Source organism: Carettochelys insculpta, chromosome 7 (genome assembly GCF_033958435.1).
Source record: "Carettochelys insculpta isolate YL-2023 chromosome 7, ASM3395843v1, whole genome shotgun sequence".
Lineage (NCBI taxonomy): Eukaryota > Metazoa > Chordata > Testudines > Carettochelyidae > Carettochelys > Carettochelys insculpta.
Genome location: NC_134143.1, coordinates 7916172 through 7941162, shown reverse-complemented (window position 1 = coordinate 7941162; position 24991 = coordinate 7916172). Strand labels below are relative to the sequence as shown.

The window sequence follows — 24991 nt, the reverse complement described above, 5'->3', positions numbered from 1 at the left end:
AGGCTGCATACGGCTCCAGCCGCCTGTCTCAGTGCTTCATCGTCCCCTGAGCAGTCAGCTGGCAGCTCGCAGGGGAAGCACCCTGTCACAAGAGGCAGCCTGATGCAGGGGATCAAGCACAGGAGTGAGAGCAAAGGACTCCTGCAATCCAGTCCTGGCTCTCCATGGTCTTAGAACTTACCCACCGTGCATGGCTTTGGCCAGAAAGTGGTTGATGTTAGACCCTTCGCAGATTGACTGGTCGAGACAGGAGCAGGCAATGGAGTCCGTGGCTGGGGGACTAGTGACTCCGAGGGCCCTGGTTTATTTGCACAATGGCCCCTGGCAAGTTTTTCCAAAATGTCGGCAGCTGCCTGTTGCCCAGATCCTGCCCAAGCAGTTGGGCTTCGCTTTTCCATCTGGGGGAACCTGAGGACACTTCCCCTACCCCGGCCTGCTGCCTTTTGCATATAAAATGACTCTGAGGCCTCATGGGAACTCACTGACCCTTCCAAAACTCTTTCATTGCATAGTGAGATGGTCACAGCTGCTGGGTGTGGCTGTGTGGGGGGAATGAAAAATTGTTCCTTGGTCCAGTTCTGCTCAGGTGTTTGGTTGCTTGGCTTTACTCAGGTCACATGGTGACATCCTCACATTGCGTTGTCCCCCTCCTCTGCTGCGTTGCTGTTGACACCTGGCTCTCGTGTGGCTCTGTGTTGAAACGCACTTGGCAAAAACCAGCTGACCTCTAGTGTTGTCTAATTATAGCGGCGCCTCATCACATCACGTAAATTGTCTACCCACACGGCAATTAGAAGGCCTTTGTTCGAAGGGGTTTCTAACTCTGCCGTAAATATCTGCTCCTGGCTCGTGTTTGACATGACAGCTCTGAGCCACAGGGCTATCTGGATTTTTATTCACCAAATGCAACAAAATCCTGTTGGTGATTTTGGAAATGTGCATCAGGAGAAAGAAAGAAAGAACTGGAGATTTGGGGCTTTATTTTTTGCATTCCTTTAACAGGGCATTTTGCAAAAAAAGTGTATTTTAAGTCCAAATTAGTCAGGCAGCCTTGGGGGTTGCAAGACTTCTGTTGATCCCAGAACCCTGCGAGGGGTGGGAGGGTAAAGACAGCAGTTGCCCCTGGGGCGGCCTTTTAAAGGGGCTCCTTTGAAATGCTGCAACATTGCTTCTTTGGCTGTGTGTGTCTGCAGTGGAGCAGGGAGAGGGCCCAGCACGACAGTCCAGGCAGTATTGAGGGCTGACTGCCTTTGGCCCCACCCCTTCCACTCTTGGCCCCGTCCCTTCTGGGGCATGGAGCCGGGCCTCCCTCCTACCTTGCCCCCAGACCCGTGGGAGCTGTTGGCGCTGCTGGTTGATCCCCAGAACAGACAATAGTTGTACAAGTTTCTCCCACAATGCCCTTGCCAAAGTGCCTCAACCCTGCTGTGGAATTGCCCCATTTGGTCTCTGTAACTGGGCGGGGCTCTTTGCTGTGGCGCCTCCTGCTGGCCTCTCAGGGAATCAGATCATTTCAGCCTTCAGGGTGCCTCCTTCAGGCTGCTGTCCACTGTCAGTTCTCCACCTCTTCTCAAGACCCACATCCCTCCCCGACTGCCCTCAGGCTACTGCCCTGCCCCAGTGTCCCACGCTCTGGGATCCTCCCCTCTCAGGGAACCCAAACCCCCATACCCACCTTGCCTCGGTGACCCCACTGCCAGTCGTCATCCAGCCCCTTACCTCAGCGGCCAGCTGCAGTCAGATGTGGCCACTCATCATGGACAAGGGTGTGGACCTGCTGCCTTCACCTGCCCTGGCTGCCTCCCTGCTGCCCTAGTACCCCTGTGGGCACCCTTCTAATCAGCTGAGCGGCAGCTGAATCTCCCCTGGGTAGCTGCCCAAGTGCTCAGCTTACAGGGGAACACTGGATCTGATCCAGAGGTCCTAATGTGGAAGGATTCCCACTGAAGTCGGTGGTGCAATGGTCTGAAGTTACAGAGGGAGAGGTGTAGGTTGGATATTAGGAAAAACTACGTCACCAGGCGGGTGGTGAAGCATTGGAATGCATTGCCTAGAGAGGTGGTGGATTCTCCATCCCTCGAGGTTTATAAGTCCCGGCTTGACAAGGTCCTGGCTGGGATGACTTAGTTGGGGTTAATCCTGCTTGAAGCAGGGGGCTGGACTAGATGACCTCCTGAGGTCCCTTCCAACCCTAGGATTCTATGATTCTGTGACTTTTCATGAATATAAGGCCCCCTGAGTTTGCCCCTTAAACTTGATTGATTATAGCAGATTTTAATTTTTGAGTATGGTTGTGTCTCTCTATCTGTGCCTCTCTCTGTCAATTTAATCTAGCGTAGTCCTTTATATCAAATGTCCCTGCAGGCAATATTATTTGTTATTAGCAAACCCGGATCTGCTGGTATTTTTCTTATCCGCCTTTCTTCACTTGTGGGGAACTGTGTGGTTGATGTTTGGACTTTGTAAAACGAAGTACAGTAGTTGAAAAGTTCGGCTTCAAAGCCTTGCTTTGTTTTAGACTGAACTTGTTACTGGAACCAGGCTGTTTGTGCCTTGTCCAACATATGACATGAGCAGACTTGCCTTTTGGCAGAAAGAAAAATCAATTACAGTACATCCAAAAAAGCAGAAGCTTAAAGACCGCACACAGGGAACCAATGAACGGTGATTTCATTACATGGCACATGCGTAGCTAAAAGAGGAAAGAAAAGGGAATGGTAGCTTGTCAACTTCATAAGTGCAGTAGATAAATAAAGGCATATACAGGTTGAACCTCTCTCGTCTGACGCCCGCAGGACCTAACCAGTGCTGAATGAGAGCATTTGCCAGACTGCGGGAGGTCAATATTGTCAAACACATTAACAGGACTTCCGCTGCTTACTGCTTAGGAGACATTTTGGGGTAAATTACAGCTAAATAACAGCACAGATCATGGAGAGCCAGGACTGGTGGCTGGAGACAAACTTTTTGGGACCACGAGAAACTTGGCCATACCCATGATCATCCAGCTCATTAAAATCATTCCAGACTTTGGATGTTGCTGAGCAGGAGTATTTCTGATTAGAGAGGTTCAACCAGTATCTGTAGAGAACTGCATTCAATATTGCAAGCACCTGGAAGACTCCAGTTGACTCTGGTGGGCTTTAGGACGTGCTAGTACAGTATATGCTGATTGGAGCAGGGAGTGACTTATTATTTGTGGGTGCATTTCCGAACCTCACAAGGTGAGTGTGCAAAGACTAGCCTCTCGATGCACAAATGGAGGAAACCAGCATGGCTCTTGAGTGTGACATGCAGCGCTTGTGCCTTATTTAGCTGCTTCCTGATCAGCAGCAGTGCCCCCGAGTGACAGGCCTCAGCGAGGGGCAAGGGCCTTGGCTTCGCTGATCAGAATCAGAGCTGCTTACATGTGTGTCCGAAGCCCTGTGCAGCTGCCAGAAAAAGTTCTAAGAGGGCCAATGGGTGGCTGAATTCCATGTCTGGCTTTGTGTTTTCTTTCCCCATGTGCTGCCTGTTTCTGTAGCTAGATGCTGGGAGAGTTACAAGAGGGACTTGGCAGGGCTGCAGGGTCAGGCTGATTGTGCTCTGACTCGGGGCAGCGTTTCGAGGGATGCACACAGAGTAAGTAACATTGTGGAGCTAGTTCTTTTACAGCCATTTTATTTCAGAGGAGGAAAGCTACTTGGAAGGGGATAGTGTCGTGGCTGGCACTTGCCCTGCTCTTAAAGCCTTTTGGACTTGGGGACCTCGCAAGACAGTGTGCCTGGGATGTGCAAGGTCTGGGTTCTAACTGTGCCTTTCTGTGCTTTTGTTCCCCCTCTTACCCTGTGTCTTGTCTGTTTACACCGTAAACTCTTTGGGGCAGTAACTGTCTCCTTCAAAATGCAGGGACGGTGGCCAGCTGGGGTGGGTAGGGTCTATTAGGATACAAATGCTGGCTCCTCTTCCCATATGCTGGGCGATCCATCCACAAGGGGTCCTTTCCAGGCCACTGCTTGGGAGAGGAGGATTCTTGTCGGGAGAACAGAGCCATGGAACGGATGGACGTGCATGTGCGTGTCTCAAACCACAACAAACTCAAGTGCCCTGTGGGTTTGTTTGTACTCCCGAGCCGCTATTACTGGTGTGCAGATTTCCACTGCTGTCTAGAATGCGGTTGTGGCTGCAATTAGCCCTCGCCAAATAACAACTGAGCTCCAGATTTCAGAGCAAGGGCCCTACTCAAACACATGTTCCTCCCTGTGACAGGCTGGGCCAGCTTTAGCACTGGGGCAAGGGGGCACAGAAGGGGATACAGCATACCAGGACTGCAATGACCCAAGCTAAGCCCAGTGCATTTCTGGAACAATGGGTTAGAACCAGTGTTCCCTCTAATTTTTTCCATCCATGTGTGGAATAAATTTTGTTTCCTGCACTAAGGCATGTATGGATGTGCACCACAAGGAGACATACATACTCCCGGCTGTGGGCGCTCTGCCAATCAGCTGAGCAGCACCTGAATATCTCCTGGGCAGCCACCCAAGCAGTCAGCGTACAGGGAACACTGGTTAGAAGCACAGAGTCAGCATAGAGCCTGTCTGCGCCCCAATCCAGGCACTTCCATTCACATGTGTCCGTGGGCTGTACATGCAGCAGGAAGAAGGATCTGCAAGGTGGCACTGGAGGGGGTGCCACTGGAGCAATGGGATGAAACAAATCAAAGGAAAACTTCAGGCAGAACCTTCCTGGTGCTGACACCTCTAGTGATGTTGAATGAGCTCCCCATGGCAGTCTGTTGCTCGGCGCCTTTAAAACTAGGCTCCATGAAGTGTTGGCAGTTACACGCCCAATGCTGCTCCAACTAACGTCTGCAGCAGATCCACAGTGGATTTTAACGGGAGCAGGAGTGGGGATGGGCTAGACCAGCGGTGATCAAACTTTTTATGTTGGGCCACGCTTTTAGAAAGTTACAGCCGAAAGAGAACCTGCTGCAGACGGTTATAAAATGGAAGCTACAACTGTATGGGTGTATTTGCAGAGTGACTGACGAACGAAAAATTAAGGCCCTGGTATTTGGTATAATGGAGGGTTCGAATAGGAGAGGCAGACCCCACAGAGAATGGGTAGATGATGTAGTAGATTGGTGCGGAGCTACTCTGCTGAAACTAAGCTACTCCGCGCTGGACAGGGAAAGAGGGAAGGAAATAGTGAGACAGACATCAGACAGCAACAGGTGCTGAGCCCATGGTTATTGATGATGATGATGATGATGACACTTTTTGGCTCTGCAATTAACAGACCTTCCCAGTCAGTCTGATGTTCTCCAAACCGATGGAAATTTCGGTTATGTTAAAATGAAAAAAAAAAAATCTGCAGGAACGGTTCCTGTTCCTAAGCCTGTCCCGTTTGTCATAGCTGACCAGATACTACTGGAAATATTTACTAGCTCTCAGGACCCCAGGCATCCACTTTCACTGCTCAGCAACAGAGCTTGTGTATACAAACTGTTCTACTTGGTGCCATCAGGATCGGCTCTGCCTACACTGTGAGTCCTATATGGTCCAGGACAGAGTCTATGCTGTTGCTCTGGAGAGGTGAAACGCAGAGGGGGAAGAGATGGGGAGGAGCAGGCGGAGGGGGGCACAGAGATCAGCCCTTTGGTTGCTGCATGTTGCCAGGAATCAGCTTGGAAAGATGCTGCTTCTGTGCCATTATGGCCTGCCGGGTTTCAGTGGGTATCGGTTTCTGCCACTGGAGGAGTCGTGCTTGTGTTGTTGTGTTGTGATCAGTGGTTGAGAGTGGGGTTTGTTTTTTTTTATTGTAAAAAAAAAGAAAGGAAAGAGGAGCTGGTACTCATCCTGCTCAGACAATCCCCCAGACAATCCCATGGCTGGGGCTACTGAGTACCGGCAAGTACCAACACAAAAAAGCACTGGTTATGATCCATCCAACCTCACAGCTGATCATTTCCCAGACATCCCGACGGATGTGCCTGGCCTGACTGCAATAACAACCACGCCGGCCGTTCCCTGGATATAACACTTTATTGACGTAGAAGGAGCTGGAAGCAGGAGCAGAATCAGGCCCTGCCTGTCACAACATTTCCTTTGCTCCCCCTCAAATCCAGATTCACATCAGCCCTGGAGAGGTATCAGCAGAAAACTCAGGCGGGCGCAGCTGCACAAAGCTCTCATCCCTCCTGGGACAGGGGCACATTCTTTGCTGGGCTGTGGTTTGCTGACTCTTCTTTTTGTCTCTTGTGTAACAGAGCAGTGCTCCGAGCGTGGGGAGCTTGCTTTCGGCGCAGGGCCGCTGTGGCTTTGGCATTCCTTGGGCTTGCTCTTAACCCGGTCACGGCCACGGCCCGTGTCAGCCTGCGATTCTGTTGGGATCGCTCTGGCGTTACCGAACCTGGCCCCGGTCTTTCCGCTGTTTGCTGCCATGTCGTCCGCTCCCTCGGCACCTCGGCCGGGGATGGAGGAGCACGGGGAGGGATCAAGCGCTCAACTCGCGCAGTAAAGTGCCCCTCGCGGTGGGTGCCACCGGAGCTCCTCCCTGGCCCAGAAAGGCAGTGACACAGGAGTGTGGGCGCTACTGCTCCTGGCTGTGAGAAGGGGGACACCGCTGCATTCCTGGGGATCGCCGTCTGCTGCATGTGGCATGGGGGGTGCTCTGGGCAGGCAGGAGGGGCACAGTGAGGGGCTGGTTCTGAGGCACTTGGGGTGGGAGGAGAGGGGATGCTGAGGCACTGGCCAGGATGGTGCCGTGAGCTGGGGGAGGCCCAGGAGCCAGCCGTGGGGCACTGTGGGAGGGGAGGCCGAGGAGCTGGCTCTGGGGCACCGAAGGGGTGGGGAAGCTGAGGAACTGGGGGGCTGTAGTGGGGAGGAGGCCAAGGGGCTAGCTCTGGGGATGCCATGATGGGGAAGCCCAGGTGTCAGCTCTGGGGGTGTCGTGGGGGGAGGAGGCGATGTTGGCCTGTGGGGAGCCACTGCCCACAACTTGCTGTGGAGAGTGAGAAGGAGTCAGGCCTGAGGCCTGGCAGGTGGGAGCACCCCAGCTGGGCTGACGCTCAGCGGAACCAGGCCACAGCTGAGCCCGAGTCAGGCTGTCGCAGGCTCTCAGCCGCTAGTGCCACGCTAGGCCCCACCAGCCCAAATCCCCAGCTCCATGAGTAGCAGGGTTTCAAATCTGCAGCATCTTCCTGGTCCTGGACACTGCCTGGTCCAGCCCTGCCTTCATTCTCTCACTCTCTGCCTGGACTGACTCCATTGTCAGTGTCCAGGAGCCTCACCCTGGCTTGGCTCCTACCCAGCGGTGCGTCAGCTTCGCGGATGCCTGAGAGCCGTACCTGTCTGCGATGTGATCGTGGCTCAGGCATCGCCAGGCGCTAATCCAGTTATCCAGGGCTCCCGTTTCCTGCTCGCTTAACTGACTCTGATATTGGCCTGGGTGGTTTTCAGGGGCTGACCTAGAAAGAGCCCAAAGCAATGACATTGCAGTGCACGCCCTGATGTGCCAATGTCCATTGACACCGGCAGTACTCTCATAGCTTCCAAGGGTAGAAGGCATCTGTGTGATCGTCTGGCTTGAATTCCTATACGGCACAGACCAGAAGCCTGCCCCCGAAGAATTCCTAGAGCAGAGCTTTAGAAAAAGAAACCCTAGCCCTGATCTAAAAGTTGTCGGTGGTCAGCACGCTCACTGTTAAAATCATGCGCCTGCTTTGTGGGGCAGAGCTTTATTCACCGGTCTGCCACCTTCGGTGTCCTCAGGCATCAGAGGATGGGGTCGGAATGGGCTTTGCCAGCCTCAGATGGCTGCTGTAGCTAAGGCTTGTCTTGCAGTTGTTAGGCGTGAGTAGATCAAGTCGCTGATTCTGTAGGATGAAAGACCCAAGCCTGACAGCTGCTGAGTACCTGGCTGATTTCAGCTGGAGCTGAGGGTGGTCAGATTCTCCCAGGAAGCACTCAGCATCTTGCAGAGTGGGACCTTATTGCACAGTCTGGCAAATATTTTACCGCTGTCAGCCTGTCTCTTAGGTATATTAAAACTATCATTGATGAGAATGGTGTGGGAGCAGGTCTTTAGTGTAACGGATAAGGAGATAGACATGGACTTATATATGAAAAGGCAAACAAAAAGAGATGATAGAAATCTATCTATCTATCTATCTAATCATCTTGGAATGCATCCATCTGTCCATCCATCTGTGGGTCTGTGAGTCTGTTGGTTCAAGAGCTCCTTCTACATCATAAGAGCTAGGATCCCACCAAACTTGGCATGCAGCTTCCTCTTGCTCTAACTTAAAGCAAGGTTAGGTTTTGGTTGTGCCAGGAAAATGGGATGTGCCTGGAATCTGATGGGTTTCCATTACATGGAAAGGGAGGGGGTTCAGAGGAGGCAGAGCCATACTGCAGTGACCACTGGGGGGCACCCACGCCACCAAGAGAGTGGCTGGGTGAGGCTCGCCATCTTGCCAGCCACCAGGTCAGGTATGTGGGCCCCCTGTTCCCCAGGCCCTTCCCTTGGCTGCATCATTGGAGCAGGGGAGGGGAAGTGGGAGAAAAGACCCCATTGGACACGGCAGGAGTGGGGAGAAGGCCCCGCCCCATCTGAAGGAGTCACAGCGACTCATCTGCCACTAGCACCATTGGACTGCCCAGCCGGCCCACCCCTGTGCCAGTCTATGCTGCCCGCTCCCCACCAACAGGACCAGTCTGTGTGGTCCTCCTTGCCCCAGGCCTCCCTCATCTGAGTCCTCTGGGGACAAGCCAGCAGACAGGGTGAGCAGCCCTCTGCCAGCCTCCTCACCAGCTCCAGCCGGTGGACGGGGTGGCATTGTTCCCCATGCCTGTGACCAGCCCAGGAAGTAGCCAGTGACCTCCCCTGAACCCCTGTCTCCTGAGTTCCCTCTCTTCCCAATCTCCTGACCTGATTCCTGCATCCCATCCCCTGCCCGGAGCCCCTCCTCGTGCCCAGCTCTCACATCCCTACCCGCCATCCTAAACCCTCCCTCATCCCCCCTCCCTGACTCCTGAGCCCCCACATCCCCAAGGCCTGCCCCTGACTCCTGCACCCCCCACTTTACCTGTCCCCTGGCCTGGAGGACCTGGGCAACACTGGGGAAAAAGGCTCTATAGTAAACAAACAGCTTTGTACCCAGTTGTGCCCTTGCAGACCTGCTCTTGATAGGTTGCCCATACTAGGACTTCACAAGCAGCAAGATCTACCAACAGATATTAAGGCAGTTGGATTTCCCGTCCTCCTTTTGCAGCCGGTGCTAGGGAGGTTTTCCAGGTGGGAAGAAGGTCTTTCAAAAGCAGGGGGTCCTTTCAAAAGGCCCCCAGCTACACAGGCGGCGTGCATTTCGGAAGCAGCACTTTCGAAGCACGTGCGGCCGCCCTTATGCTAATGAGGTACTATTTATTCAAGGCAGCGCCTCATTAGCATCTTCCGAAGTGCGGCATTAAGTGCGGCCACAGCCTAGGTGTGCAGCCCTCCGGTTGCTTTCAGCTGGGGTCACATGGACTACGTCTGTGCTACTTGACCATTTGGATTTTATTGCATTTGATTTTATAACGCTGGGTTTTAAAAATTCGCTTTCGAGTATCCTCACTTCCCACAACGTCCGGACAAAGTCAAGTGCGTGCTGCCACCCTAAATTGCCAGACATCAACTGTTGTGGGAATCTATCCCACAATTCCCTCAGCCCCAGATTCTGCGCCCTGCCCCCTCTCCTCCCGGTCCTATACCCCTGCCGCTGCCAGGGATCGCCCTGCTGCCTGGTTCCCAGTTTCCCACAGCTGGGTGGAGCTGGGAAACTGACCAACGCTGGTGTGCCTGGCTGGCGGGAGCTGGGAGCCAGGTGCTACTCTGGTCAGTTTCCTGGCTGCCATGAGTGGCAGGGAGCCAGGAGCCAGGTAGAGCAGCGCCAATCAGCCACTGGAGGCTAATGAATTCGATTCAAAGCCATGGCGCTTCCACACCAGCCTTCATTCAAACTGTTAAATTCGAACGTGACACTACACCCATCCGGTTCCGACAATATTATGCTATCGATACCAGTGCTTCCCTAAATCGAGCTAATGGTATTTACAGTGAAAACAGTCACTTGGTACAATCGAGCTAACTGCCTTAAATTCGAGTTTATCTTGTAGTGTAGATGTAGCGTCCAGAAGAATTCCCCGGCGGGGGGCCTCGTTACAGACAGAGCACACAGCAAAGCTTCACACTAAAGTTGCTTGGCTTACTCATTTCTAGTCCAAAGGGCTATTTTTCAGGACCTGAAAAATTTCGCCAGCTTTCACCTTTCAGGCAGATATTTATAGCTCTTGTCTCTGTCAGAGAGTAGTATGTAGTTTTTTAAGTTTGAGCAAAAATGGTGGAGCCATTTTTAAGTAGGCAGCGGGTAGAAAAGAGATGGTGATTCTTTTCAAATTGCATTAGCCCCTCACCAATTTGGGCCTAGAAATTTAAAATCCAGCCCTACATAGTCACTAAATTGGACATGTTAATAATAGCAGCAATGCTGCCTGTCTCTTGGGTAGTGCTTTTCATGAGTAGCTCTCAGAGCACTTTAGAGAATTGTTATCCCCATTTTACAGATGAGGTAAACTGAGTCCCAGGGACTATTATTCTGTGCAAAGACCAATTGGAAGTCTTTTGGGGGGGATTTAGCTGCGCTAAAATGTTTCCCAGGGGATCGTCAAAGTCTCAAAGTCAGAAAAACACGCTGCATTGTTTAATTCACAGGAGAGGGTTCCTCGCTAGCAGCATCCTGCTGTTGTGGGAAGAAGTGGAGTGGAATTTCTCTTGCTGAATGCAGGGTCTCTGTGGAATCTGCATTGAGGCAGAGTTCCCAGTGAGGGCAGGTGTGCCTCAAAGCAACATTTCCCTGTATCCTCACTGTCCAACACAGTGCCTGCTGTATTGGTGGCTACATGGCATCCATTTTGTGCAGTGAATGAGGCAAGATGCCCTAGTACAAATTGCCTGTACTCAACGAGGCAGGGCTGCCTGAGCAAGTCCTTTCTGTCTATGATAGGTATTTAGATGGCCCTGTCACCAAGAAAATGGATTCCTCTTCCTAACATCTTTGTGAGCTAGAACCAGGCTATTAGACCCATTTCACAGAGAGGGAACTGAGACACAGAAACTAAATGAGTTGCCCGAGCCTGTGTGCAGAGTGGGGAATTAAACACTCCATCCTAAGCAGGCAGCTTTGCCACTGGCCCATACTTCCTCTGTCATTGCCTGTTTTTCCCATGGTCTAGCACTGTATTGCTTGGTCGTGGTCCTGCTGTAGTTACGTCCTTGTATTTCCTCATTGCACAGCAGAGGGATGCACGTGGTCGAAGCCCTTGCTCTGTGATCCTTTAGCAGATGTTGTTTATGTAACTTTCTGCCTGTGGCTTGCATCTCCTCTGCTTGTGATTAAGCGCCTGCGCCGCGGGACGCATGAATTTGCCTGGCAAAGAGAGTGAATCAGCAATGATTGCATAATCCAAGTATGATAGACAGTAGAAGTCCATGACAGTGCTCATAAATCCACTGACTTCTCCCCCTTCAGAGACTTTATAATGGTCTGAAAACATTCATTACTATACCATAAAGGCCAGGTACTCCTCTCAGACCCATACGGTGGAAAAGTATCTCTTCTTTGCTTTACAGTAGCACCCAGAAGTCCTCCTGCGCTTGGTGCTGTACGTATACTTAGAAAGAGACAATCTGTGCCTTAAAGAGTTCACAGTTTAAATGGATGAGATACTGGAGGGGATCTTATCTCCATTGTACAGCTGATATGCAGAGGCTTGTAAGTGGCTTGCTCAAGAACATGTAAAACACCTGGGACAGAGCCAGGAATTGAACTCAGATCCCCTAAGGGCAAGTCCTGTACATAAACCATGCGGTTAGCCTTCCTTTCATATTATTTTGAAAGTCTGCTGTACCTAAATGAGGCCTACTCCAGAGATATTTTCTCCCTTACATGCTGAGAGAGCAGATAATAAGAGCTGAGATTCTTCAGTGCAGCTCTGAGAGCAGAATTATGCCCTGCAAAAGCAAACCCTTCATTTCATCACAAGACATAGCAACAGGGCCGGCCTTAGGGTTTATGGACAATACCGCACAATACTATTAAACTGGTGCCTCTGTTCCAGATGGCAGCTTGTGCAGGGGGGCCGGAGGATGATTTTTTGGAGATGTGATTTTATGATTTTCAGCAGCATGCTAATGAAATATTTTAGAACAGATTTTAAGCTAAGGTCCTGTAGACTAACATAGTAAATTCATGAAAAACAAGCAGTCCTATGGCACCTTAAAGACTAACAATTTTATCTATTAGGTAATGAGCTTTCATGGGTCAGACCCAGAAACTGACAGTATATACCTGGGATTGTCAAATGCCTTTTGAATGTCTTCGTTACCACCTGAGTGACTTTTTCACAGGTTCAGTGATCTGCCAGTAGCTGAGCAGACTTTTTCACATTTAAGTTGACTAGACCCTCTCCAGAGGAAGCCAAGCCACAGAACAGGAATAGGAAGAAGTAGGTGGGTGGACATTAAGACCCAGCGGTGCCCCAGATTTTCAGGTGTCCTACGCAGCTGCATGTTCTGTGTATGGTTGAGGATGGCTGTGCTTAGCAAAATTAAAAAAAAAAAAAATACAGTTAAAATAGGACCTGAGATTTTACACTGTAAAAATGGATGAAAACTGGCGGAACATTCTCCATGTGCTAAAAGCTGCTAGTTATACTGCTCTGTTATCCTCAATATTTGGCTATCCAGCAGCCTCCCAGTCCCAGGGCTGCCAAATATGAAAGAGTTGATGTACAGGAGGGTCGCGACATTCACGAGGGTTTGGTGTTGAGAACCCTTGCGAAAGTTTAATTTTCGCGAATACCAAATACCTATGGGGACTCAGAAGGAAACTCCTGGGGCTCGCTGCAGGTCTCCACTCTGGAGGACCCGCGCCTCCCAGAACTGCTCCCAGCACCACCCAGCATCGCTTTCTCCCCGCAGGCATGGGCAGCCAAGGGAGGGGAACTCGGCGGGCTGGCGAGCTCCGGCACTGCGGGCAGCTCTGAGTCGCCATGGCGAGGCGGAGCCCGGCGGCAGGGTCATGGGGAGCTGGTCAGTGGCCGGGCCATGCGCGTGGCTGGAGGCAGGGATAGGAGCCCCACTCTAGCGAAACCGGGCCAGGGCCAGCGGCTGCCACAAGTACAATGACCGCCACCGGAGCTGCTGCGGCTGCTGGAGCAGGAACACCACCTGGCCCCCTTCACACCCAACTTCCAGAGGAGGTACCACAGCCCCATGCCCCGGCCTTGCCCCCACCCTGCTCCTCTCTGCTCGCAGCCCTGGGAGGTTCAGGGTCCCCTGCCCAGTGTGTGTGTGCAGAGGGGGGATCTTCTGCTTCCATCCCCCTCATCAGTGACCTCCCATGGGTCCCTGCAGTGGTAACCGTGGCTGGCAGGCTGGGAGAAGAGCTGTTTGGAAGCTTGTTCCGCAAGCCCGCCAAGCCTGGTGCAGGAAAGTGAAACTGACCGCCCCAGCCGCTTGCGAATAATGGAATTCGCGAGTGTTGCGACCTTCCTGCATTCAGTAGGTTGCAGTCTGTTCTGCCGCAGGGGGAATTAAGCTAACTGGTTATAATTTTCATTTAGGTCTGGAAGCGTCAGGAACCACTGGACAGAGATCTACTCTTTTGTGGAGAGCCTGGCTGAGAAGTTTATCAGGTAACGATTTCGCAAGGGGAGACGTCAGTTACGCGTCGCGTCTCGCCGGATGCGGAACGTGCTGGGATGGTCTCGCACGTGACGTGGATTTGTTCTGTGTGTTTCAGCCCCATGCTGCGCATGTCCTTCATTGTCTTTTCCTCGCGAGGTACCACGATCATGAAGCTAACGGAAGACAGGCAAGTGCTTCGCCTCCCTCAGCCCAGCTGAGCCCGGGATGCCTCAACACCTGTGATCGCTCAGGACTCTGTCGGTCTTTAGCATGGACTTGCTCCTGCACCTGCTGGAAGCAACCGCAGCATTTCCACTGGGAGCAGGACCAAAAGCCATGTGTCTTTGGTCTCCTGTTTGTGGCCGTAAGGCCAGCAGGTAGCACAATACGCCAGTACTCCGTCAAGTTGCATTTGCAAGATAGAAGCCAGACATGCACTCGAGGTGCGCTGGCGCCTCCCTACTGATTTCACCATCTGCTTCAAAAGCCGTGCCAGGGCAGAGCCAGCTGGGGCGACATCCACCCTGTGTCCAGGGAGAGGGGAGACTCTGAGGCTGCAGCAAAGCCCCCTTTTTGCCTTCTTTGTAGCCAAATTCACTCTCTTCTGATTTGCCATCAGGCTGAGCTTTGCCATCACACAGCCTGTTTCCCTTTCCCCTCTGCCACATCTGTCACCTACACATTTTCCCCTGCTGTCAGCTGCTGTCCTGCACTGGCCGTTTGTCCCTGGCGCAGGGGCTGGTAGCACTGGGCAGGGGTCCCTCTAATTTCTTCCGTCCATAGGCAGAATAAATTTTGTTATCTGCACCACAGCATATGGGGATGTGCATCCCCGGTAGCTCTTCTAATCAGCTGGGCAGCACCTGAATCTCTCCTGGGCAGCCACCCAAGCACTCAGCTTACAGGGAACACTGGTGGGGACTGGGACACCCTCCCAATTCCTTTCCTGAATCTTCTGCGACCTGTCCTGAAGCCACCTGGAGAGATTTCACTGGCTTTGTTGGGATTCGGATCTGGGGCTAGTGTGTGTCTAGGGACCGGAGCAAGCTTGTGTTTACCTTGCCCAGGTGGATTTGCCCTTTGCATGGTGGTAGGTTGATGCTAACCCTGTGGTGATGTTGGAAGTTGACATTAAAACATTCTCTGATCTAACCCCCTGCCAGGGCTGTTCCATGAGTGCCATTTCAGCTGGCCTTATGCTTCGAAAGGGCACAACGTGCTCCTCGCCCCAGGGATGTCACGCGTCGCAACTTCAGATCACACCTCTGTCCCACCACAGCTCAAACTCCTCACTGGTTATCACTGGGCTGCCCAAGTACCTGGGCCATCCAGTGGATGCTGGGAGAATGTCACGTCTATTCCAAAGCTTTCTCTTCAGTATCTGAGCTGGATGTCTTGGCTTTCTATCTCCTTTCTTTTGGGTCTGTGTTCCCTGGTGCTCTTAGAGGGGCCTCAAGCCAGGATCAGGGCCCCTTTATATTAGTACATACACTTACACATACATACGTACATACACAATGGTTACTTCACATGAGCTGTCCTATCAGCATGGAATGAGCCGTTCATGAGGAAGAAGCTGTGCAAGCTGAGTGACAGTACAGGCTGAACCTCTCTAATGTGGCACTCTCGGGTCCAACCACATCCATGGTCCAGCATGATTTTAGTTAGTCAGATGTCCACTGATCATGGGTGTGGCCAAGTTTCCTGCAGTCCCAGAAAATTTGCTTCAGTGACCACTCCTGGCTGTCAGTGTTCAGTGCTGTTATTGCGCTGTAATTTACCCCTAAATGTCTTCTAAGAGCCCATTTAGCAGTGGAAGTGTTGGTAATACTGCTAGACAATACTGACCTCCTGTGGTCAGCACCAGTCAGTCCCAAGGGTGCCGGATTTTAGAAAGGTAGCAGAATCTGTCCCATAATGAGGCACAGTCTGTGTCCCAAGAAGCTTGTCGGGGGAAAGAGGCTTGATCACTTTTCATTGGGCCAGATTTGGAAGTGTATAATATTCAGACCGTTTCCATACGCTTGGGCCTCTTCTTGCGATTTGAGGTCCAACCATAACTCAAGATCTAAACAGCCCTCAGGGCTGTCCACATCATGCATTTTGGTTTGTGCTTGATAGTGATAGAGGCCATTGGAATGAAGATTGGTGAAGGTTGCCGGAATTCATATCTGGTATTTTTTTTAAAAATTTTTTCTGATCCCTAATTACATTATACCCACAATGGAACCACAGAACAGGATCCTGACAACGTGTTTGCATTAAAGGACATCCTCTCTTGGATCCATTTCTACCTGCCATTGGGTGCGTTGGGTTTAACTTCTCATGGGGCTGGTTGTTACTGATCCTTTCTGGTAGTGGTGCGTTGTTCTGGGCTGACCAAGTGCTCTCGGGGGTTGCGGTCGTGCTGGATGTCAGGCACTTCTCGCAGCAGAAAAATGAGATTTTTTTTTTTTTTAATTCTTCTCTTTTCAAGGGAAGCCATAAGACGGGGACTTGAGATTCTTCAGTATGAAGTGCCTGGAGGAGATACATTCATGCATGAAGGATTTAAAAGGGTACACACTGTGGAATCTTCTCGCTTTGATTAATACGTCTTAACTTCTACTTCTCTGGCCCCTGTCGGACCTAAAAAGAGATAATAGCGTTTTTCACTTTGTTGCAGGCAAATGAACAGATTTACCATGAGAACTACGGAGGTAGGAACACTTTACTCAGTTTATTTGCACTGGGAAGCTGAGGGAGATGGGGTTGTCAGCGTGACCTGTAATTAACCCGTGGGAGGAAAGAAATCTTGGGAGGGGAGCTAGTATCACCCTGTCTTTCCATTCCATTTTGATTAAAGCCCTGCTTTCAAATTCATAGATTCGAAAGCCAGAAGGCACCAGTCCTATTATCTAGTCTTGACCTCCAGCATAACGCAGGTTGGAGAACTGGCCCCGGCATGCCATGCAGGGAGCCTAGTCATGGAGCCTCTGTAGTCTAGAAGTATGGGCCTTTACATGGATCATTGCATTTTGTAACACTCCAAACTCTCCTTTTAACTTCACCATTCATGTGAGGATGGTCAGACACCCCTTGCATTCAGCTGGAGTTGTCCCGTTGATTTCAAGGGCCTCAAGACCAAGCTGTCCATGCTCCTGACGATAAAAGTAACCTAATGTAAGGGTATATTTGTGTCCTTTTTTTTTTTGTTTTTTGCTTCTGTAAATAAAGGTAGCCGAAGATGTAGAGAATGTATTTTTCTTGCTTGCATTTTCACTTATGTATTAGGAATGTGAAGACTTTTCTTCCCTGTGTGATTGGAGGTCTTCTGAGAGGACACAGAGATGGGTTAGGCACTTGCTCAGCCCCTAATAGAATTCATGTTGTTTTTTAACAAAAGCAGCTTCCTCCCAAGTGTTTCCCTGGTATTTGAGTTAAGTAGATGTTGAGAAAAACAGAGTGCTGTTGGCCTCCTATCTCATTCACTAAACCTACTCATTCTCTAGTTTTTCAGGGGAAACAAGAGTGCATAAGAAAGGTCCATCTAACCCAGCATCCTGTCCCCTAATAGTGGCTGACAGCAGGTGCCCCGGGGGAATGACCAGAACAGGAAGTCACCAGTCAGCAATGGCTAACAGCCATTGACAGACTCATCCTAGTTCTTTTGTGAGCCCCATTAAAGACCTGGTCTCCACAGCATCCTCTAGCATGGAGTTCCACAGGTGGACTGAGTTGTATGAATTACTCCCTTTTGTTGGTTTTAAACCTGCTGTCTGTTAATTTCGTTTGGTGGGCCCTCATTCTTGTGGTTATGGAATCAAGTAAATAACTTATTTACTTTCTCCACTCAAGGAGACACAATAGCTAAAGTACCAAGACAATAAAACCCTTAAAACATAAAATAGCAACAATGATCTTTCCAGCATTCTTCAGATATTTTAAAAAAAAAAAAGCGAGAGAGAGATGTGAGGTCAAGACCCATTTTTCCCAGCTGCAGGTCACCTTTAAATCTTCATGTTTGTGCGTTTTGACATGACATGGAAAGCACTCCACGGCATAAGACGCCTGTCAAAACTCATCAGTCTCTTTAATTTCTAGTGATACTGGAAAGGCATTTGAAATGGAAAGAAATGATTTAAAAACAACCACCTCTTGCCTCCACCTCACTGCCCAGAAAGCAAATACTTGGATTTTAATGGCTGGGCCTAAGTAGTGACATCCGATGTGTGTAAGTGAGGGGACAACGGAGTACGTACGAGTGGGGAACCATTTTGTTAACACACTATATTTGGCTGTACAATTCTGGTGTACACTGGGTGATTCAAACTCGGCTGGAACAAAGCCTGAGCAACCGCTAAGCTCCATTTTGCAGGTTCGGTGGGATGTAAGGGGAATATCGGTCTTGCATGGGAGTGCCACACACACAGCTGAATTTTATCCCTTTGGCCTGACCCTGCTTTCATTGTGCCCCTGGGATCCCCATTGACTTCAGCGAGCACTTTTGCACAGGGAATGCAGGAGTTCTTGTGCAAATTGGGGTAACCCCCTTATGGGGAAGGGATGGGAAATTGCTCCCCTCTAACCTGCAGGAGGAGGCACCAGGGTGGTCAGATGCATCCCCGAGGCAGATCTTCCCAGCTGGGTCTGCCATGGTGCAGGAATGGGCACCCTCTTCTGTGAATGAGTTCCCCAAGCACAGGTTCCTGCTGCCTTTCTCTGCAGTGGCCACACTCGGCCTTTGTGTCTAGGATCAGGTGTAATCTCTGTTCTTACCAGTGTAATACCTGATATGTTCTCTATGCGAGGACTATGTATTCACTGGACTTTTGCATGTGGGAGCTGGATTGGGAGTTTGCTCCACCCACGTCATACATCCCAGTTGGTACTGCAGTTCAGGTTGAACCTCTCTAGTCCAGCACTCCCTCATCTGGCAACCTCTGTAATCTGGCTTGCTTGTAGTTAGCTGGACGACCACTTATCATGGGGTAGCCGGGTTTCCCGGGGTCCCAGAAACTTTGTTTCTCGTCACCAGTCCTGGCTCTCTGTGTTCCGTGCTGTTATTCAGCTGTAATTTACCCCTCAATGTCTTCTAAGAGCCCAGTAAGCAGTGGGCGTGTTGGTAACGCTGCCAGAGCAGGGGTCCCCAACCTGGTGTCTGCAAGGGTATGGCATGGGGTCTGTGAAAAAACTAAAAGATAAATAAAAATGACCATAGAAAGTAAGTTTTAAATAGATGGCAAAGTTACAGTCTATTATGATTTGTTAAATTAAATCTCTTCCCATTGTGTTATTAATTGCTGTCTGAAAATCTATGGCGTGGCTTCCTTTTTCATTGAATGAAGTGGCCATAGCGGCCAGAACTGGCTTTGATGGGGGATCCATGAAGGGTTGGGGGGGATGATTAGGGGTCCACACGAGTGAAAAGATTGAGAACCACTGGGCTGGACAATATTGACCTCCCGTGGTCCAGCAAATTCCCTCGTTCAGCACCGTTCAGGTCCAGAGGGTGCCATGTGAGAGAGGTTGAGCCTGTATTTCCAAGAATGGTGCACAAAATACTGGAATGCTTGTCAAGGGGCAAGTCCCTGCTCCCTCTTGCCTCTTCCCACCACATGGTTCACTGGAAGGTCCTCAGTAGGCTCCAGGAAGGCAGGAGGGTGAGAGAGCAGACTCCCAAGGTGGTCTGTGTACAGCTGCAGCCAGAAGCATGTTCCCAGCGGTTCCCTGGTGCTGTTTGTGTGATGATGCTCAGGATTTGGCTCATAACCCGCTGTCCTGGAGCAGATCTCCGCAGGGTGCAGAATGGCCTAGCAGCACTGCCTCGGCTGAGCCATAGGACTCTATATTCATTTGTCAGCAAAGAAGGATGCATCCCCTGAACGTATTCATCCATTGCCACAGCTCCACGCCCACCATATCTAACCCCGGCCGTTTTCATTCTTGCCGCTGCAGGGCTCCGGACGGCTAGTGTGATTATTGCTCTGACGGATGGGGAGTTGCAGGAGGTTCAGTTTTATTATGCAGAAAAAGAAGTAAGTCCTTGTCCGGTTTCCCCAGGCGGCTAAGGGTTTGTCTGTACGGCAGTTGGACACCCACAGCTGGCCGGTGCCCGCTGGCGTGGCCTTGTGCTTCTGGGGCTGTTTAACTGCGGCGCAGACATTTGGGCTCCAGCTGCAGTCAGGACTCTGTGATCCTCCCATCTTTCAGGGTCCTGGAACCTGGATTCAGCTCATGCCTGAATGTCTACACCGGCGGTGGGCCCAATCCCCTGCCCCTCCTCCAGAGCCAGGCACCCCCAGCCCTACTCCCCTCCACACTAACTGGATGCCAGCAGCTCACCACAGCCATCGCCACCACTGCCGCCACCCCAGAGTCGCTGCCCCGGAGCTGCCGCCACACACCTCTCCCGCCAAGCAGTCGGGGGGGCGTGCACAGAGCGGCACATGGCACTCACGTCGTGCGGCTCCGAGGCACACTAAGTACCTCTGCGTGGCACAGCAGTGTGCCGCGGCACACTGGTTGCAGAGCCCTGCTCTACCTCTTGCCCGCGGACTCCTGGCTGCCTCCCTCCTCTTGTGCACTTTGGCATTGGAGCTCTGCACTTCCTTGCCCCTCCTGCTTTGCCCCAGCACTTTTGGAGCACGTGACTCACCAGATTTGCATTCTGTCCCTGTCCCTCCCACTTACAGCAAATCAGCTGTTTGCAGCGTTCCAGTTCTGGGAGGGAGGGGGACGAGCGGGGATGGAGCATCCATCAGGCACTTTGCATGCTCCCAAAGTGCTGGGAGGGGGCAGAAGAGGTACCTGAAGGGCTCCAGTCCCCTGCTGTGCAAGAGGTGCAGACAGGGAGGAGAGGCCCTGGGAAGGAGGGTTTGCAGGTGGAACTCCAGTGGACTGGGGGCTGCAGTGGCTGCTCATGCGGCCCATCCACTATCGGTGGTTGCCCATCCCTGATTAAACAGCCCTTCTCTTCAGCCCAAGCCAGCTGACATGGGCCAGCAGTGGGCTCATAACCACGTTGTAGACACACCTGAAGCAGTTCATGTCAAACTTGGGAGCATCTGCTCTCGGTTCCCGTTTCCTGGCTTTGCGGGTAACAGTGATTTTCACGTAGGCTGACAGAGCCAGAAGCCTCGGCGCTATCGTTTACTGCGTCGGAGTGAAAGACTTCAATGAAACACAGGTAATTTTGAGATCTGTTTCGTTCTCTTTCTCCCCACTAACAGCAACGGAGGGTGTCTTTGACTGAATTACCCAATCCTTCCCTGGCCAAGCTCTGCCTGTCCCCAGCTAGGCTCTGTTCTATCTGTTGCAGTTTTGTTTGCTCTGTGCATTAATGGTGCTCTTTCTTCACAGCTGTCAACAATTGCAGACAGCATAGACCACGTTTTTCCGGTGACGGGCGGCTTCTATGCCCTGAGAGGAACTATCGATTCGGTGAGTAGGGTACTCCAAACGCAGGAGAAATGCCCCCTTTTTCTACCATCAATCAGAGGCCAAACAACCCTGATGACCCCAAATCCCATAATCTCCATCTCTTAGATTCTGAAGAAATCCTGTATTGAGATCCTGGCAGCTGAACCTTCGAGTGTCTGTGCAGGAGGTGAGCTTATTCTGAATTTAGAGGGTATGACCAAGGAGGGTGAAATTACAAAAGCCTGTAATTGCTCCCTGCAAAAACACCAGACCCAAAGCCCTTGGATGTCAATGGAAGGTGTCCCTTGGGCTTTCGATAAGTCCCACAGAGTCCATGCTGAGCTCAAGAAGGAAGCCACAAGGTAGGTTCAGCTTTTCAAAGGGACCTGCAACTGGTGAGAACTCGGGTTGTATTTTCAAAGGGGCCTAAGTGATTTAGGAGCCTGTCATTTGTCCAAAGTGACTCCTGGTGAGATTTTCAAAGGGGGCTAGGTACCTAGCCAAGCAGAGCGGCACAGAGGTGTAGGCCTTCTTTGTCCCCATTGGCATCTCACCTGCATCGGTGCTTTTGAAATCCCTGCTTGCATCTTCAGGCACCCCTATAAGGCTGACCCTTAAGAACTGGATTCTCAGAGAAAGCCAATGGGCTTCAGGCTTCTGGATGGTGCCGTCCTTTTAAAAAAACGAACTTAGACTCTTATATCCCCAGGCCAACTTTGGAAATTTCAGCCATTTCTTACAGTATTAGGATTCACTCTCTTTGCTATCATATGCATAAGCATTTTACTCACGCGAGTAGCCCCTAGTTACTCAAATTGGACTGCTCAAATGAGTAAAGATGATGTTGTCTAGGCTGCGAAGCCACACCCATCACTGTACTCCCAGAGGGTGTGTCTACACAGCAAAGTTATTTCGGAATATTGGCCGCTATTCCAAAATAACTTCGCGAGAGTCCACACAATGACACTGCTAGTTTGAAATAGCATTGAAACAGCAGATGTCTTATTTTGAATTTGGTAAGCCTCATTCTAAGAGGAGTAATGCACTGTGGGTTTTTTCAAAATAGTCTCTGTTCCCTGTTTCAACAGCACCTGCTTTGAAATAGGAGCTATTCCTTGTGGAATGAGGTTTACCAATTTCGAAATAAGGCAACCGTTATTTTGAAATTATTTCAAAATAGCGGCAGCATTGTGTCGACACAAGGACAGATATTTCAAAATAGCTGTGCTGTTTGGCTCTACCCAAAGAGTTGTATCTGGCTAAGAACTCCAGAATTAAAATTATTAAGGGGGTTATGAAGGCAAAATTAATTATGAACTGTTTTTCAACCAGTTGCCTGGTTTTTTTTTCCCACCCCTGCCAAATTCACAGTTCTTTGATCAGCTATATAACTGGTCAAAGACCATATGGACCATGAATGGAAATTTGGTTTACTTTTTTCCTGAACTTTCCCCAGCAGAATTTCAAAATTACAAAAAATTGCTGAGCAGCTCTGGTAGTCGTGAAAGTAGCAATGAAGTCAGCTCATCTCGTGCCTTTCACCGGAAGAATGCCAAAGCTGTTTTGTATGCAGTGTATTTACAAACCTCTGGCTTATACTCCGTTGGGAGGGCTGCTTATTTTCTGAACAAAGGACCTACTTACTGTACCAAAGAGTTACAACCAGTGTCTCAATTTTCCGGAAATATTTGAGTGTTTGGCTTTCTTAAGAACTGTAGGCAGTCAAAGCAATGAGTTTGCAAAACACACAAGGATGTTTCAAGAGAGATGATCAGTGCTTTACTAAAAGAGAAATAATGAACAGCATAGACCTGTGGTTTGACAGCATCGACCTGGTGGTTTGTAAACTGTGAGCATTTTGCATATTCATAACGAAACAACTGCTTGCGTGTTTGGAAAATGCAAACTATCCCCAGGGAAGATTCCACTAATGACATGCCTTTTGTGTTTAGTGTTTTACACATGAAACCTTTCTGGTTTGTGTGACCCGTTCATTTGCTTTGGTTTTTGTCTGCGTAGAGAGCTATGGCAGGAGACTAATAATGACACCGTAAGCTTGCTGTAAGGTATAATTTATGGCATGCTTATTTAGAGCTTGTGCTACTGTCTTGCACTGGTTTGGTTATATATTATAAAAATGAGCACATGTTAAAATAGCAGTGGTGCATGAAAGCTGACCGTGAGCATGCCAGGCCAAAGATGTAATCTGAGGAAAATCCAGTAAATATTGCCCAGAAGAGAAAATTTTGTTCAGGTTTCATTCCCACATGTCAATTGCTGGAGGGTACAGCATTGTGTACTTCATTTTAAAATGTCCTCTGCTGTTTCTGCTGTTCTTCTGACTGTTCCCAAAGGACGAGAGGTGGAGAAGATATTAGCCACAAGACCTTATCTGTGAATTATTAAAAAGAGAAGTTTATTGTTCAAATAAAAATTCCTGGAAGAGCTGGTCAAAGAACACGGAAACAACTTGGTGAAAAATCATTAAATTTCAAAGCTGTTCTCAATTCTTTGGGTTTGAAGTGCACCCATATTTTGTTTTACTTATTTTGCAAACTTTTTCAATATACGTGTGTATGGAAATGGTGATTGGGTTTGTTTGTTTGCAGAAAAACTGTTTTTTCTCAAATGGAAAAAATTCAATAACCATTTCAGTAGTGTGGTTTTGTGCATTTTCATAAAAGGTATATAACGAAAGAATGAAATGAAAGATTTTGCAAAGTTTATTTTTGAACGAATTCCTTTTTTAAAAAAATCTATATTTCAAGAAATATTACTCCCACTTCTCCTTCCTGGTTTATTAATCCTCCACCTTTCCATTTTTTGCTGATGGAAATAAATTAAAAGATTAACTGAAATGTGTATGTGACTTTTGGGACGAGCAAAATGTTTAATTGGAACAAAGATAATTTTTTTCCAACTTTTTGATTTGCTGAACATTGTGAAAAAAATATTTTTGGGTCAACCCAAACCACTTTTTTAAAAAAAATCAACAAAAATCAGTTATTGGCGCAGTGTGGAGGGCATTGCTCGTGTTACTGTATGAGTTCCGTGCCTATTAACAAATGCTTGGAGGATTAAGCCCTAAACTTAGTAGATACTCTACACAAACCTTGATATTAATCTGACTCAGTATCCCTGGAAAATAATAGACAGTTATTATTCAATTTAAATGCAGTGCAATGTATGTATTTTATCACTTCATTTTCCTTAGAATCTAACTTGTGTGCACACAAAGAGAGAGAGACAAATAGTACAGACAGATACTGACACACACAGAGAAATGAGTACATATAAATTCCTACCTCTAGACCAGTTGGAAGTTTCCTTAAACCAACTGTGAAGCCTTGTTTGCTTTCAGCTCTGAAATATGCAAATCCTGGAGCTATTTTGCATAAATTCACCAAAGTTGGGGCGTAATGGCTAATTGGGGGCTTATTAATTATTCTTCCTGACAGTTTGAATCTTTATAATGCCAGATTCTGTGTTACTCAGTCATTGGGACTTGTGCTTGACGAGCGAGAACAGCAGGCTTTGGCCTGTTCTTTTTGAACAATAATTCCCATTATATGTGTATTTGCTGTTTACCAGCAATTACAGCTTTGCTTTTGAGTTGCCGGTGGCTTAGTAAATTGCAGAGGAAATGCCTTCTGTGTGGCGGTAGCTGAATTCTGACTAGTTCCACTCTGGGGATTGTCCAGCGGAGATGGAGCGAGCCGGTACAGCCATTTACAAATTGATTTAGCCGGGTTATGACAGCTCTCTGACGCTTAATGCTTTTTGACCCTGCAAATTTATAGCTCCTTATGGTGGGGGAAGCGTACATGGGTCTTTCTGTTTCCTCTGATTGAAAGTGACCAAGACATGCAGCCTGCAAACAGGC

At 49.6% G+C, this 24991-nt stretch overlaps 1 protein-coding gene and 1 pseudogene across 1 annotated transcript in view; both read left to right on the top strand.

Annotated features, from left to right (window-relative positions):
* The window catches only part of ANTXRL (ANTXR like), a 70652-nt gene that overhangs the window by 6817 nt on the left and 38844 nt on the right, over positions 1–24991 (top strand). Inside the window, exons 2-9 of the mRNA XM_074999893.1 lie at positions 13644–13715; positions 13823–13894; positions 16184–16265; positions 16373–16406; positions 19645–19724; positions 20807–20875; positions 21049–21129; positions 21235–21295. Of these exons, the coding sequence (XP_074855994.1) occupies positions 13644–13715; positions 13823–13894; positions 16184–16265; positions 16373–16406; positions 19645–19724; positions 20807–20875; positions 21049–21129; positions 21235–21295 (551 nt within the window). The remainder of the gene's footprint in view (positions 1–13643; positions 13716–13822; positions 13895–16183; positions 16266–16372; positions 16407–19644; positions 19725–20806; positions 20876–21048; positions 21130–21234; positions 21296–24991) is intronic.
* Positions 18420–18600, top strand: LOC142016238 (U2 spliceosomal RNA; annotated as a pseudogene).